General features: G+C 44.0%; 1 protein-coding gene across 2 annotated transcripts in view; it reads right to left on the bottom strand.

The window, feature by feature from the left end:
- Positions 1-16,342, bottom strand: part of gatad2b (GATA zinc finger domain containing 2B) — a 59,360-nt gene that overhangs the window by 14,340 nt on the left and 28,678 nt on the right. For both annotated transcript variants that reach the window (XM_034704664.1, XM_034704665.1), the window contains exons 2-5: positions 8,083-8,463; positions 4,957-5,086; positions 3,590-3,721; positions 1,631-1,759 (exon numbers count right to left, since the gene is read on the bottom strand). In XM_034704664.1, coding sequence (XP_034560555.1) covers positions 1,631-1,759; positions 3,590-3,721; positions 4,957-5,086; positions 8,083-8,462 — 771 coding nt within the window. In that variant the 5' untranslated portion in view covers position 8,463. The remainder of the gene's footprint in view (positions 1-1,630; positions 1,760-3,589; positions 3,722-4,956; positions 5,087-8,082; positions 8,464-16,342) is intronic.

The following is a 16,342-nucleotide window of genomic DNA, read 5'->3' as shown; positions in this document are numbered from 1 at the left end:
AGGTTGATAATTCAGCTTCTGTTCTGGTTTCTGAACAAAGGGGCCGAGCTGAACGAGATCCCCTGTGGGTTATACACTTACTGTTGACAAGAACCTCATACAACCACACTTCCAAACAACTAAACTGTCCTTTTAAAATGTACAATGTGAAAAAATTATCCTTAGATATATACAGTGCAGACATATCTGCACAGTTTTAATGTTTACTTTGAAGCCTCATGGAGTTAAAGTTTCTTGCAGGACTAAAGTCCCTTTTTGTTTTCTTCTGACAGCTGAACCTCATCGTCGGAGTCTGAATCTTTTTCTGACATTAAAAGTACGTTGGTTTAACTGTTTCAGCTTCACAGAGCCTCCATATTAAAGAGGTACACAGGTACAGAGTGTAGCGTTCAGACTGAAAGAACTATCATGATGACAGTTCACAGACTGGTCAGCAGGGGGCAGCATCTGATCAGTGAGGAAGGTGAAAACAAACCAGGCAGAACATCTCCATCCATACAAAACAAGCTGATAAGAGAACACACACACACACACACACACAGATCTGCTGAATATTTAATAGCAGCTCAACATGTAATGGAGGAGCAGAGCTACGTCACGCAGGAACAAAGAGGCTGCCTCGCAGTCAGAGATTTCAATAAACACTTTCCTCTAAATAAAACCGTACCCCACACACACACACACACACACACACACACACACACACACACACACACACACACACACACACACACACACACACACACACACACACACACACACACACACACACACACACACACACACACACACACACACACACACACACACACACACACACACACACACAGGAAGACATCTTTGAAGCTGGACTGCCGAGGCCTTTGAGGACCTGAAGCTGCAGATTGATCATGGTTTCCTGTTTACAGTCCTCCACAGAGAGCTCAGGGTTTCAATAAAGACCACATAAGTCCAGACCAAGTGCAAGATCAAGTACAGTCCAAAGTGGACTGAGCAGCCAAGAGACTGTCAAAAATAAGGGTCCTAAACCAGGTAGGATCAGGGACTGTTTGTTGTTTCTTCACTCAGAGTTTTAAGTGAGTCAGAGGACACGGACCAAGAACGAAGATTGTTCTGTGCAACGAGTTTCAACACGTAAAGCCAACCTGCACGCCACGATCCAACCTCCTCCTCATTAACAGATACGGGAGGAGGAGTCCGGGATCGAAACGCCAATCTTTCGATCGGTGGTTGACCCTGCTCCCAGGATCCTATATCTCCCACAATCTAAAGGGACGGCATCTTTCTCTTCCTGATAAACTCCTGATTCTCTCTTAACACCTCAGAGAGCAGCTCTAACCATGAGCTGAGAGGAGAACACGATGGACAATGTAAGTGAAGTATCAAACTTTAAAATAAAATGTTCTTATGTAACGGAGCCCCACTCCCGCTCTTACTCTGCTGCTCCTCTCTCAGCCAGGTGAGAGTCAGTGCATGGTGGATCTGCTGATTTAAACAATCTCACCTCAAACTTCTTTTATCTCTGCTGAAGAGAAGAGGAATCACATCTCTCACACTGACACGTAAAGAGGACGTTACTGTCATATCAAAGGACTCACACACACACAAACACACACGGAGACACACTGACCTGTGCGGTGCGGAGGTTCTGGGGCTCTGGGTTGTGCAGGCCTGGCCTCACAGGGAGCTTCCCCAATCCAGAGGAGCTGTGGAGGGGAGGGGGCTGCACAGAGGACGCCGCGTTCTGGACCACCGGGACCTGCAAGAGGCGTTCAAGAACACAGGGTTAAACAGGGGAACACTTATTTGATGTCAGCATGTTTACTTTCCATCATTCATCACAGCTTAGAGAATATCAGTCAGTTTTATTACAATGAGAACAACTCAGACAACTTTACATCAGTAGGTTTCACCCTCATCACATTGTTGTGATGACATATTATTCCTGTGCTAACACGCAGAAACGTACCGGTATCAACCTTCAAAGAATTTATGACTATGAACGTCAAAGGAGGCGATTAGAGTCATAAATTCAGAGTGTTGTGTCTGATTGATGAACTTAGTCATCGCTTTTTGGACAAACTAGAAAACTAGGACGATGCAGTCTGTAGTCAGGGGTCTGGAATTTAGTATCAGAGGTGATCTGGTTTTCTGTATTAGTATTGAAAAATCAGGTGTCAGCAGGCTTTGGTGTCTGCGGAAAAACTTCTGTATGGAGAGCAAAAGCAGGAGGAACAAAAAGAAGCCAAAATGCTTACATCTGCAACCTTAACTTGGCACGCTAATGAAATCTCGGCTGGAAAATATAAATGGCTTCATGAGGAAATACAGCAGAAAACATCACGTTAAAGCTGCTTCATTCACAGTAAATACTCATCACTAAAAATATAACCCAAAATAATCATCAAAACAGTGATGCAATAATCTAATAGTCCAATGTTGCATCTCTACGGCTCGGTGTCTTCATCTTGATTGTATTCATGATCTGAATGTGAGTAAATTGCAGCTTTCAGAGGATTAAATAGTGAAACCTTCTCTTCTGGAACACCGCAGAGTTTAAGTATAAAACAGCAGAAAGTAGAAACACTCGCTTTAAACATGTACAGTACTGGAGTTAATGCAGAGTGTGTTACGTAAGAACACACCCTGAGACTTCTGCTTTTATATTAGACCGGGTTATAATCTGGAATCAAAGCAGACATCCGATGGATGGCGAAGACGGGTTGAACCTGACTGTAGCTTGATGTGTCAGAGTAAATCCACATTCTTTATGAATAAATAACTCTGGATATTGTGTAACACTCCCGCCTCCCTACTTCAAAGTATTTTTTCAGGTCTGTCCATAAAGTACAACCTGAATCATCTCAGAGCGATGGTCAACTTAGTGAGCCTTTAGGTGAAGCCGGTTATTGGCGATAAATAACTTCCAGCCCAAACAGATAAAAAGAGAAATCCAGCTCTCCAGATTTCTTGGTTCATCACATCCCCCAGAGGAGCTCCTTTCATCTGTTTGTGCTGAGTCTCAGTTTCACTGTAAACAGTAAACTCCACAGAGGCTTCACTCTGGCTTACTTCAGTGGTATGAACCCGAAAAATAAAATGATTTCTTGTGATTTTCCCGTAATTAACGGGTCTTAAGTTTGCTGAAATAACAACATCATGATGCAGATACAAAAGTCAAGCTTTGTGAGGTCTGTCCTCAAGGAGAAGAAAACAACCTGTCAAATGGAGGTCTATGAAATAAGATTACAGCTGATGTTTGTTTCTAGGTCTGATCTTCCTCACACAATGTTGCCTTTTTCTTAGAATTCTATAACACCTGCTTTTGTTCTCCATACAGACTGTTTTTCCTGCAGACACCAAAGCCTACTGACACCTGATTGGTTTATACTACTCAGACTACAGACAGGAACTAGAACACTAATACTGAAAATCTAGACCCACGAGTATTCATTTCAGTTTGCAGACTTAAGGTGACAAAACATTCATAAATTAAAGCTGGGTGAAAGCTTATGTCATGCAGTGTATTTCTGTCAACCACGACTGTTGTGGTGTGAGCATCATCACCGTCATCATCATCATCACTGACCTTCTGCACCACGTTCTCCTTCTGCATCTGACTCTGTCGCAGCTTCTTGAGGAGAACCAGACGAGCCTCCTCCAGACGCAGCTCCTCCCTCAGAGCTTTGATCATCTGCTGCCGCTCCTCCCCTGTCTTCCCCTGAACACACACACACAGAGCAAATTTTAGGAGACTTGTCACACACCTTCGAGCCAAATAGCTTGTTGGATGCATTTCCTGACCATGTATCAGGGTTTGATGTGAACTTCCTAAATCACTTGTCCTATGGTTTAACAAAATTACTTTTCATATTCTTTGCGCAGAGGTCACAAACTGAAAATGTACAGCTGTACATCTGCATCTTTTCTCCTTGAGTCCACTTCCAGCATCTGTACCAAACAGACTCAACAAACCAAAGTATCAAACTCTGACCCTGGTCTGACTTCCTACTGTGGCTCCCTGTCTTTATCTAGCCTTACACTGAGCTGGGAAGCCTCTCTAACTGGTTGTGTTAGTGAATTATCTGAGTGTATTTCTGGGTCACAGCAACTGTGTCACTATTAGAGGGTGGTAATGCGTAATGCTAAGCTAACATAATGTATTCCATGTAGTTGTTGTCTCTTTAAATGCTGGATTGCAGTGTGATGTGGTGAACATGAACCCTCTGTGAACTGTAGTTTTAGTTGTTGTGTGCAGCTTGTTGCTCCTGATGTTACTCTGTACTCTCTTAGTTTTGCAGCGTCATGATATTAAACCTCCCTCTGCGAGGCTCACCTGCTGTGAAACAGGAGTCGTGTTGTTTGGCTGACTTTATGAAACGTGCTGCTGGTGAAGATCGTCAGAGGAGTGCAGAAAAGGAATGATGTGGTCGGGACCTCAGGTGCATCTTTTCACAGTATCTCAGTCCGCTCATTCTCTCTCCTCGTTCAGTGTGCACACAGGCGGGTGTGAGCAGGTCACTGTGTTTATGTGGACACTCTGTCTGACATTAAAACTTCATCTTGACCCCTCCATCAATCAAAATCAAGATTCCAGTAAATCAAAAACAGGTCATTATTTACTGGACTATGATGTGTCGAAGAAGAAAGCAACCACATTATGGATGACGCTTTAATATCCAGATTTGTGTCACTCACAGTAAAGTTCAGTAAATCACTGAACCTCTGTCTGTAGTTTAGTAATGCAACAAGTCTAATTCATCTCTTCAGCTGTTTGTATGGAAGGTCAAGCTTACTCTCTGAACACTGTTACTCTCTCATTCACTCCTGTAAGTGAGGATACATTTGTCATATTCTATCACTGATTTCATGTGAAAGCTTTATGACTCCCCTGTGGAGACTTGTGCACATAAGAAGCCCTGTTGTGCAAGGCTGTGCAGCGAGCGCTCATTGTACCTTGAACATGTCCAGGTTGGCCTGGTGCAGGCGCTCCTCGGGTCGAGGTGTCGTTCTGGGACTGGACGCCTCGTTGTCTGACAGGATGATGACGTCTGGAGACGGGGTCCGTCTGTCGTGATCCGTGTCACTATGAGGGAAGACGGGACAAGCAAGATGATCAGTCACAATGAGACATCTGAGAGTAATGACTAAACCTGACAGAATAAAAACACATCTCTTCAGCTCTGTTAGGGCTGCATTCAGAGTGGATTCACTGAGACTACCATGTCACTGACAGATCACAGGTCAGACCTCATAGCTGAGAGAAAAAGATGCTAACACACATGTAGCGGTGAAAGGGGGATTTAATTGTCAGTAGCTGTTGGTTATGACATCCTGCATCGTTCTCCAGAGAGGAGTTGCAGAGGAGTGAGCCATCATGCATCCTTACTATCTCTGCTGAGAGTTGTGCATATACCAGGAAGTGACAGGTAAACCAAACGGCAAAATGGCGTCGGTCGATGCAACACCTGAGAACTAAAAGTCCACAAACATTACAGCCTCAACTTGGCAAAGAAAAGAGCGGCCTGCTAATGTCTGAAAGCAGAGCGTATCATGACAGCATGAGGGTAATGTGGAGGCATGAAGACCTTCTATGTTTTAAGCATTGACTGTGACATTCAGCCTAACGGTCCAAAGTCAGAGCCAAGCTGTGTGAGCGTCACGTTCAGTCCCTCATCTGAAACTTTATCATATTAGAATCTTTTTCTCTCCTCCTCTGACCATATAAGTAGAAGAACCCCACCACATTCAAACTAAAACATCCAGCGTAGATTAAAACCAGTTACGTTTGAAGATGAGACACATTGGGGTGAATTAACATTTTTAACGACATGTTTTGAGTTTGAAATTTGATAATTGACGACGAACTGATGATCAGAATAGTGGTTAGCTGCAGCTCTAAGGTGTAGGTTTGAAAAGCTGATGTGAGAGGGGTTAGAGTCTTGTAACACTCCACTCAGGTCTGATGGTTTCACCTGCTCAGGTGTGTTACATCCCTCCAGTGAATCAAAAGCTTCATTGTGAAGTAAACCACCGTCATGACCTGTTCTCTGATTCTGCTTCTGTTGTCTTTGGCTACATTTTAATTTCATGGCACACAAACATAGTAGAGGCTAAAGTTAGCACCGGGAAAAATAAGCAGCCCAAAACTCTGAGACTGCAGAAACTCTCAACGGCAAAAGCAACACTAGGAAATCCTGATCACATTCCTCAAAACCAATCAATCCAGATAAAGTAGTTTGGCTCATTTCCACTCTGCCTGTTGACACTGTGGTAAAAACGTCAGTGTGGTCTCAGGCTGGTCTTGAGAGTGGGGATAAAGATAGTTAGCGGGAACAGATGTGAGAGCAGCCTGAGGAGCTACTGGACCCCAAACATCTCTGAGAGGGAAAAGTGGAGCAACATCCTGTCCTGTGATCCAGACAACGGCAACAGAGCTGGAGAGAGCTTTGTAGACCGCCCACTCACTACACATTATCTCTTACTTAGTTAAACTAGATATAGGAGAGGGTAGACTATGTGGTCTGGACTTTGATTGACCCTCAACATTCCAGTTCATGTTCACTTGAACCGCACACTCACTCAGTGATTGAATTATCTTCCTCAGTTACAGAAATCTGAGGGTGCATCAGTTCTCACATCAGAGTTAAGGAGCACTGTGAAGACAGGTTAAGTTTCTGTGGCCTCAGTGAAAACTTGCAACAACAAAAGAAAAAACACAGAGAAATGTAGACGCTTCTCCAGCTGTTCGTTCTCTCTCTCTCTGCTTTCTCCAAACACCACAACCTACATCTCTTCACCATCTGAAGAAACACCTGCACGCTGTACTGAGGGGTTATAGTTCTTCCATGCATGTGTTTACAGACAGTGAACAAACACCACAAAGTGAGCTGCAGAGTCCAAACTCTGAGGGCCTGATTCACAACAGCATCACGTGGCTTTTGAGCCCACTAAACCTGTTTCAATGAGACTAACAGCAATTAATGTATCTGTGCTCTGCTGCTGTTTGCATGTCTTTAAATAAGTCGTAATGCATTAATTTGGGGCGAAAGGGTTCCCTTTCTATGCAAATGAGCTTTAAGTTTGCAAGCAGCCACACACGGTTAGAGTGGAAGCCTTACTGCGTGCTCAGAACTGATGATAACTGATACGTCACACTCAAACTTTTAGTTTTCATGACAACAACTCACCCTCTGCACGACCTGAAAATGATTTATCTTTCCAGGAAGTCTCTTTGACTTTCCCTTTATTGTTAAAATCAGGAGATTAATCCATCAGGTAGTGGCTGTTTGTGACTCAGCCCTGTTAACGTAGACACTGCCATCATGCACATGTTTATTCTGTGTGAATGAGGTCAGGCGCAGACAGGATGTGAGCTCTGTGAGGATGAGAGCTCGCAGCTCTGTGCAGCAGAGGGATGCTGACAGCTCATCTTCACAGTGAGACGCAAAACAAGAGCAAACTACACAGAGCTGCAGACCTTCATGCAGCTGGTTATCACAGGACAGTTTGCTGAGTGAGCTGGACCTTAAGACGGAGAAGGAGAGGGACAAATGATCCACAGTTCTTGGCGCTACTAACAGTAGAAATCTATTCTCAGTGAACCCCCCCCCCCTGCTGGGTCCACCTCCGGGTCTGACCGCAACATTTATGTTTGATGAGCTGACAGTCGGGAAATATGATCTATTTTAGTGTCCGTCACACTTCTGCTATTTTCCATGGTAACAATACGTAGATCATATGTGAATAATCGAAAGAAAGAAAAGTGCTAAGGGAGTGAATCACATGAATCAGATTCTTTTTTGTGGTCTTTTGTGTGAAGTCAAAACTTTTCTTTTGGATGTCTGGTTTTAGAAATGAGGCCTCGGACATATCAGAATGGGTTTCGGGTAAATATGTGAAATCAGGAGATAACAGAAATTCAAAATATTCATCTTAATATATGATCAACATGTTTTAAAGGCTTATACATAATGTTGTTGTGTTTCTCTGCAATGTAGCACCACCTACTCCAGAGGTTCATCCTACACTGTTCCCACCCTATCCCTCTCTGGTCCTGATGTGTAAATATTTCATCCTCACCATCTCCTCCCGGCGCTCATGTCCACCGGCTCGTCCATCATGTTCTCCTTCCCGTTCTTACTTGGTCCAACATGGCCGCCGTGGCCCCCCAGCCTCAGACTCCCGTTCATCTTCTCCTCGTACGCGGCTCCCATGAGGCTCTGGTGGTGGAGGGAGCTGGCTCCGGGGCCCTTTCCGTCTCCCAGGGGCCCCGCCACGTCCAGCGCTGCCAGGTCAGCCAGGTCTTTGCGTTTGAGCAGAGCCAGCATCTTGAGGCGCTCCATGGCCTCGTGGCCCTCCATCTTCAGGCGTTTGGCGAGCGCCTCCTCTCTCTCGCTGGGCGACTCCAGACCTCGCTTCAGCAGGTTGAGCCTCAGCGCCTCCTCAGACATCCGCTCCATCCTGCAGGAGACAGGAGGGTGGGGAGAGACACATTAAACACCAGGATCTCAAACACACAAATATACGAGGGACATATGAGATGTGCAGAAGGAATCAACAAGAAGAAGAAAGAGCGCTTAGCTTATTAGCTCTGACTTAGTTTCTACCTGCTGTCCTTCATGTTTTAAACTATACCTGTGGATACAACACGTCTCCTTTTTACCTCTAAACATGCATCAGTCAGTCTGAGGGTAGCTGATAGCTAGCTTAGCTTCATCTCAGTCAGATTTGCAATGCATTAATATAGATGTTTGTTCTGCAATAACAAATAAGTGAGAATCTTTGCAGCCAGAGTTTACACGCAGCTAAAGGAGCTTGTGTCAGACACACACACATCTCTCTGATGTCAGATCACGTAGGGGGTCTGGGTCCGACACTGCCTAATAGATTTAAAAACTAACACTGAGACCCAGCGCACCACCTCTCACTGACTCCAGCCCGCCCATCCCACCGTCCACAGGGAATCTGCAGACATAATGCTGGATGTCCCATGGTTAGATATCCCGGTGCTTCATGGCGCTGCAGAAGCACGATGTGTAAACAAAGAGCAGGAGCTTCACACACACACACATACTCAGAGATAAACACACACTTGGCGCTGTTTGCCCAACCAGTTTAAGAGCTTCACAGTGATCCTGTCTCGCTCCTGTAACACCTCTGCTGCTACCTCCAATGGCAGCACAGGGCTGGGACAATGAAGTCCCTCAATACGCCTCTGTGACATTCATATTGAGGCATAAAGATCCCACCTTGACCTGACAGAGTTAAGAGTCTCACTGTAAATGCCCAGTTTGGACTTCCTGTTGTGCTGTTTGAAAAGGAAGCCCGCCCAAGCACGATGAACCTAATCACACAGCAGGTACAGACAACGTAACCCGTCATAGTGTGAAAATGTAAACTGTTATCAGTCAATCAGCACTGTAATCATGTCTAAGCCCCTCGCTGATAGACTTTAGCTGCTGCACGCTTCATTCACTTATTTCAGAAAGTTGGAAAATCTGTACTTCATTATTCGCGCTGCAATGGCCAATCAGTGTGCAGATCCTCTGGTGACGTATGATGTGACGAACGGACCGGAGGAGGTTCATTCATCTGGCATAAATAGAACAAATTGATTGTGTTGCTTCCCTGAACTTTGTGACTCTACATATTCTATATGGGAACAGGAACAAACCGGAGCATGCTGTGAGGAAAGTGAGGTCAGATGATCTGGTGAGTTGTGAAAACCTTTGTCTGTCACTTGATTCCAGCCATCCGTTGTACTAGGAAGTTAGCCTTGCCCCAATTGGCATCACCGGCTTCCCCATTCAATGTAGGTGAGCTCAACCTTGTTTGATGACAACACACTGGAGTGGCTTTCGAAGAGAACCCTTCCCCTCTTATTTGTGTCTTTGGGTACACATGAATGGAGTGCACAAGTTATCCGCACAAATTATGCAAGTGTTTATAATAGGTGTGAGGCAGCCAATCAGGAGGGACTGAAGTGTGAGTAGGCTGAGCAGGACTCACAGGTGAGGACCAAAGAGGAGCCGTAGGTGATCAGAGCCGGCTAATAATCATGCAGAGGAGTGAAGAGGATATTGAGACTTTTTTCTGGCTTTTATGTAGGGTTTAAAATTTGTATTACTTACTTTTTACTGTTATATTAATTTTAATGTTGTTTTATTATTTTATCACACGTCATTTTATATTGTTTATTTTATTTCTATTCATTTATTTTTAATTTATCTACTCAGTTTTATTGATATTTTTAGCATTAATTGTATTTCCAACTCTTATCTTTACCCTTTTTAATTTATTTATTTTAACTATCTATATTCTTAATATGAATCTGATGCTTGAACTTATTTTAATTACACAGATTTTGTTGTTGTTGGTGTGCATTAGTCTCTATTTTAGTCCCTAATTTAAAATCCACTTTTGTTTTTTTATATGTTTTGCCATTATTTTATTTCTGTTTGTTTCTTGTTTTCAATCGCTGCAAAGCACTTTGGGTTGCATTTGACTTGTATGAAAAGGTGCTATATAAATAAAGCTTGATTGATTGATTGATAATAATGAGGAGTTTGGGGCTGAACCTCCAGGTCACCTGAGATTTAAGAATCATTCTGATGTATTAGGATGTGAGCTAAATGTTTGTTCAGCTGGGTGGTGGCTGTGCTACAGATTATGGCTCAATGTTTGTAAGTTGCACGTTAAAGAAATGTGTATAATGGATCGGTTTATGCAGATTTTTTCTGTGCTCACCTTTCATGAATTTGTGTTATTACTATACTTATTAGAAGTATTTCTGCTGTATCTCTTTTCTTTGCAACACTTTTTATGAGCTCTGTAGCTTATTCATGACCTGTTGAATTCATGATAATAGTAGCTGTTGTTACAAGTTAAGAAGGGAGCAAACATAACATCAGTAATGATATTCATAAGAACTCTAGAGGAGAGAAAGAGAAGCCACAGTCACATGACCTCCATTACAAACATCAGCTGTATCCATCCTGTGCTCGGTCCAGCTCAGACACAGGTTCTGTTGGATCATCAGTGGGATCTCTGAAACCGGGACGGACCACCACGGTCAGACTCCTCTGTCGTGAGAGAGGGCGACCCGCAGAGTGAAATGAGGCGGTGACTAACCCGGACGACCTCGCTGACCTGAGATCAGTGCAGTGACTCGTTAGGATGCATCAGGGATAAATAAATGATCAGCTGATGGTTAACTCGTTCAGATGGAAGTGGGTTAAAGACTATGAATAGCCTGGATCTGTACTTCACAGTGACAAATGCATTACAGCCGTGTGTGTCTCTGTGTGCATGTGCCTGTGTGTGTGTGTGTGTGTGTGTGTGTTGGCATGTGATTCATACCAGTAAGGAAGACTTTTGTACGGACGACAACAATCCCAGTCTTATGAGCTCATTAGCTGAGTCATGTGACTGAGCTAACCAATCAGGACTCAGGAGAAGCCGGGCTGGACGAGGACGTGACAGAGCAGAAACACTTCCTGCAGGGCTGCGTTCAAGTGCAACACTGTGTTTAAAGATGACTGCAGATTCTCTCTGTAACAGTGTCTGCTTGGTTTCTCCATAGTTACTGTTCAGATAGGGACACTGCTAGGAGCAACCACACACCGTATACAAACATGAACGACATGACAGCTGCATCAAAGTCAGGCCAAATTAGTTGACGATCTTCCTAGTGACTGGCTGCAGTCAAGACAACAAGCCCCGCCTCCTCCATGTTAACAGATGGAACACGAGTCAAAGTATAAAATCTTTAAAACATGGTTTCTGTGATCATAGTTGAGTCTCATGCTGGTTTATGTCATAGTGTTAATTTTTCTGACTTATTTATTTTGAACTAGTTCTTTAATTTTAAAAAGAGGGGATGTGATACCATGATTGACAGCTCTGTTGACCAATGAGGCTCCTGCAGCGCTGTGTGCACCAGATTATCAGAGTAGAGGAGGAACGGTGAGAGGAAACAAACACTAACACAGGAGTCTTTGAACTTTCGATAACTGTCTGTTTGAAACCCACTCAAGATCCGGTTCTGCTGTGGACTGGACCCACCTGAGGGAGCGACGATGCTTTAGCAACAAGATAGAAGTGGGTAATGGTTAGAAGAAGAGTCCTGAGATCAGTTCTGACTCCAAATGTGCAAACTGTTAAGTAAAAAGGTTTTTGGTCTTGGATACTCAGTCATTTTTAAACAGTTGTGACCACACGCAGCACATAGCTACAGCATGAGTCAGAGCTAGAATACACTACAGTCACATAAAACAACAGCTCCAGGATGTGGTCCTAACATATCACTCCTTGAAGGAACTGTATGAAGCGGACAAACAGAGCAGTAAAGCGTTTCTAACTCTGACTTTTGTCACCTAAATGTCAGATATGACGTTTGTAGAGGCAGCTAAGGTCATCAGAAGTCACCATGACTTCTCTGTGGATTTTACTGCTACACTACTCTCAATGAAGACAGACTGATCAGAGTGTTTCTGGTGTTGTGATGCTCCTTCCCTCTTAATGATTCAATATAAGCGGTTCTAAAAGTCAGTCCAGCTGTGTTGGTCTGTGTCTCCACTTTACATTCTAATTAAATAAAACATGTTCAATATTAATTTATTTAATTTTTATTCATCGTCTGTATGATACGTGACGTAGTCTCCATGTCGTCACCCATCTGTTTCTGAAGCAGAGATTTGAAGTCAGAAATGCTGACTTAACCTAACTTTTGGTTGAGCTAACATGAGACAGAGGTGGAGTTAATGCGGGCTGATTTATACTTCTGTGTTGAATCAACGGCGTACCCTACGCCGGGGGTCGGCGTAGCTCCCGTACCTAGGCCGAGGCCTACACACGTAGCTGACGTGCACCTCCTCCAAAATGTAACTCCCCGTAGAGCCGACGCGGACCTCAAGCCCTGTGATTGGTCCGCTCGGCGGGCTTTGTATTGCCCGCATTTACAACACTTCCGGGATCCCGGACATCGGCCGCACATCGGCTGTGTATTTCATCTCCTCCTCTCTATTCTTCATCTAATCATGTCTGTATGATAAACAGCAACATGTATCAGCTGTAGATTAACAGAACACGCTCTGAAACTCTGTGGAAAAGTAAACAGAGATCGTAGCGGGGCCGGAAGCAGGCGACCGGCTATCAGAGAGACGGCACTGCCCTCTAGTGTTTCGGTGGAGAATTGCTGCGCGACACGGACACACCGACGCACAAGTATGTGGGGCTCATGTCCGCGTCAGCCCCTGCTGCGTAGGGGAGACGCAGAAGTATAAATCAGCCTTAACAGCTGCAGTGTGCCTGCCTGTCAATCAAGTTAGCCACAGCCTTAATTCTACAAAAGTTGTAACTTGAATATCTTAATTCCTGGAGCAGAACACAATGGGCCACAGGAACCATTTAGTTCCTTGAGAAGTTCCTGGTACCTCAAAAGGGTTGTTTATGTTATGTTTTGTGTTTTGTGAGTTTGATTTAATAAAAACATGTTGACTTGTGTTTGTTGCATCCGCCTCTGAAACTTTTTAAAAAATCAGTTTTCTATGGCTCCACCTTTGGTCTTTTACCCGGTCCATCCATCGCACCGCCTCTTGATTTTGTTGGGCGGCTCACCAGGAACTCCTCTGGTTCGCCTGGTTATCCAGGCTGGGCATACACAGCATCTACTAGCCTTCAGGTTATTGTAACATACGGTATTTAAACGCTGATACCTTAAGTGCTTCATCTGCACAGGTGATCATAATTTGTTTTATTTAAATCATACAGTTTATATGGCTGACTAAATCAGTTTTCTTTATTAAAAAAAGAGAAGGGGGGGTCATGTTATAATCAAGGTCGTCTAATGTTCAGACCACTATGGTATTAGCGATGACAGATTATATCAGGTACAAACAGCAGGGCTGCAAAGTTGTGAGTGCTCAGAGTGAACCTATGAAATAGTTCAATGGATCTCCTCTCCTATCAGTGCAGTGCTCCCCACTCTGTTTACAACGCAGTTCAATATAAATACATGCTGCACTGATATCAACACAGACGCACTCATAATCACTATTGAGCCCTTCTTTGCACACTCTTCTGCCACCTCCCATCTTTTAAACCGAACCAAGTCGCTGAGAGCACACTTTCGTCTGCTGCTGCATGCCTCATGAGAGAGAGGACGAGTCAGGGCCACACCAGGACCTGATCTGATGGATACATCAAAGTCTGTCACTTCCTCTTTGGTATCTTAAAAACCTTTATGACAAGCAAAGATAATCTTGACTGTGCTCAATAAGGATCAGCAGGTTGCATTGAACACCATGCAGGGACACAGAGAGGCTACGAGCTGGTTTGCCCCTCAGAGCCACAGTGATGTTTTGGCATTACATATATGCATAATACCTACAACGTGCTGCTTCAACACAGGAACACATTCAGAGCAAGACTCATCCCCCCGAACGCATCATAGAACGCCATAGGAAGTCATTCTTGTCCGTCAGACTGTACAACTCCTCCCTCTGATCACTGAAAACTAACCTGTACACTGTGCAATATCCATACCACTTTAACATCCTTGTATACATCTCCTTCATTCCCAGAGCATTTGTACATAGCTAACTTGAACTATTCTGCGCTTCTGTATACATTATTCTTTTATTGTATCTCATTTATTCATTTTTATCTTCTTTATTTTATTTTATCTAATTTCATTCACTTTATTTTATCTTATTTCATTTTAATTTATATTTATATCTTATTTTATCCTTCTTTCTATTAATATTTTGACTTTCTTACATGCCCTGTGATAGGTTGGCGACCTGTCCAGGGTGTACCCTGCCGTCTGCCCGAAGCCAGCTGGGATAGGCTCCAGCCCCCCGTGACCCCTAACGGGCGGTCAAGATAATGGATGGATGGACTTTCTTACATACTGTTTACAGGAGAATTCTGTAATAACTGAATTTCCCCCCAGGATAAATAAAGTCTTTCTGATTCAGATACCTGCAGACATGATGTCCAACATGCATTTGATAACGTGTGGTTTTGAATGAGCTTCAATAAAGAGGAGTATCTTTGAAGGACTGAAACTCATACAGGATCCTTTGCTCTCACATGTCAGACGTTCTCCTCCACAGGTGTGCATCAAGTAAAGTTTATAACTGACTGCACATCGCCTGGAAGAAACCTGCAATACTTTTCAGCTGCATGGCTCTGAAACTGTGACTATTTACTGAAGATGGTTCAATTATTACACAGTTAACGTAAAATACACCAACTCCAACATAAAGCCTGATGTGTTTGAGAAAATGAAAATGACTCGTGTGTTTCCTAAAACCCAAAATGATTGTTTCCAAAGACCAGAAAGAAAAAATGTATCTCATAAAGAGGAGAGAAACTTGAAGTATATTTACATTTTGGAATGTTTTTTCTGTCAAATGAACCAGTTGGTGTGCCAACATGAGGTTGGATCACTTACTGATGCCCTGCCGCAGCTCTCTTAGGTCTCAGGTGAGGTTTGTTGCAGGGCTAATCAAACAGCAGTGGACGGTGATTGAGCAGGTTTGATGCCGTTTTCAGCCGATCGTAAATAATTTAAATAACTGCCGACTCGCGTGCAAATCGCAGACTTTCATCTATTCCCTCCACACTGCGTGATATCTCTTACATTTACACAGAACAATGTGAACTTAAAATTAATCTGAGGTTAAATTATTGACAGAATGAGAGTCACAACACTCCCCGCTCTCTGCTGCAGCGTCTCCTCCATGAGCAGACAACATGCAAATGGATGCTCTCGTTTGCAGCACTGCATCGCTGCATTAGTATCACCTGAACCTGCACTGTGTTTTACATGACTGTCATGTACGCTGGAGTGTGGGTGACTGTAATTCAGACAGATTTAATTGGCTTGTTATCACTTAATCAGCTTCCTATTAGCAAATTATTCCTGCTGGTGTCGTCCTATCGTCTCTCCTCATCTATTGTATCATGGAGCTCTAATCTGCTCGCTCTGTCCTCCTCTAACGTCTCTGTTATCCTGCTCTCATCTACAGGGAGGAGCCTTAATGATCGGCCCTCCCCAACACTTCTTCTTCTCCTTCTTCTTCTCTAATTAATTTGTGACGCAGCTGCAGAGCCGAGCCGTCGCCTCCATTTGCTGAGAGAGAAACACGAGCAACCTCTCGGCCGAGCCTCCACCTTTAATGAGCCAGAGAGCACCGCTGAGAACGCCGCTGATGAACCAATCAGGGCCGGACTTGTGCTGCGCGTCAGTAACTGGCACCCCACACCCTTCCCCTTCCCCCACTCCTCCTCCTCTTCCTCCTCCACCTCCTCCACCTCCTCCCGGCCACCGCCG

Source organism: Notolabrus celidotus, chromosome 16 (assembly GCF_009762535.1).
Source record: "Notolabrus celidotus isolate fNotCel1 chromosome 16, fNotCel1.pri, whole genome shotgun sequence".
Taxonomy (NCBI): domain Eukaryota; kingdom Metazoa; phylum Chordata; class Actinopteri; order Labriformes; family Labridae; genus Notolabrus; species Notolabrus celidotus.
Note: the sequence above shows the minus strand (reverse complement) of the source record. Positions and strands in the feature narration are given on the sequence as shown.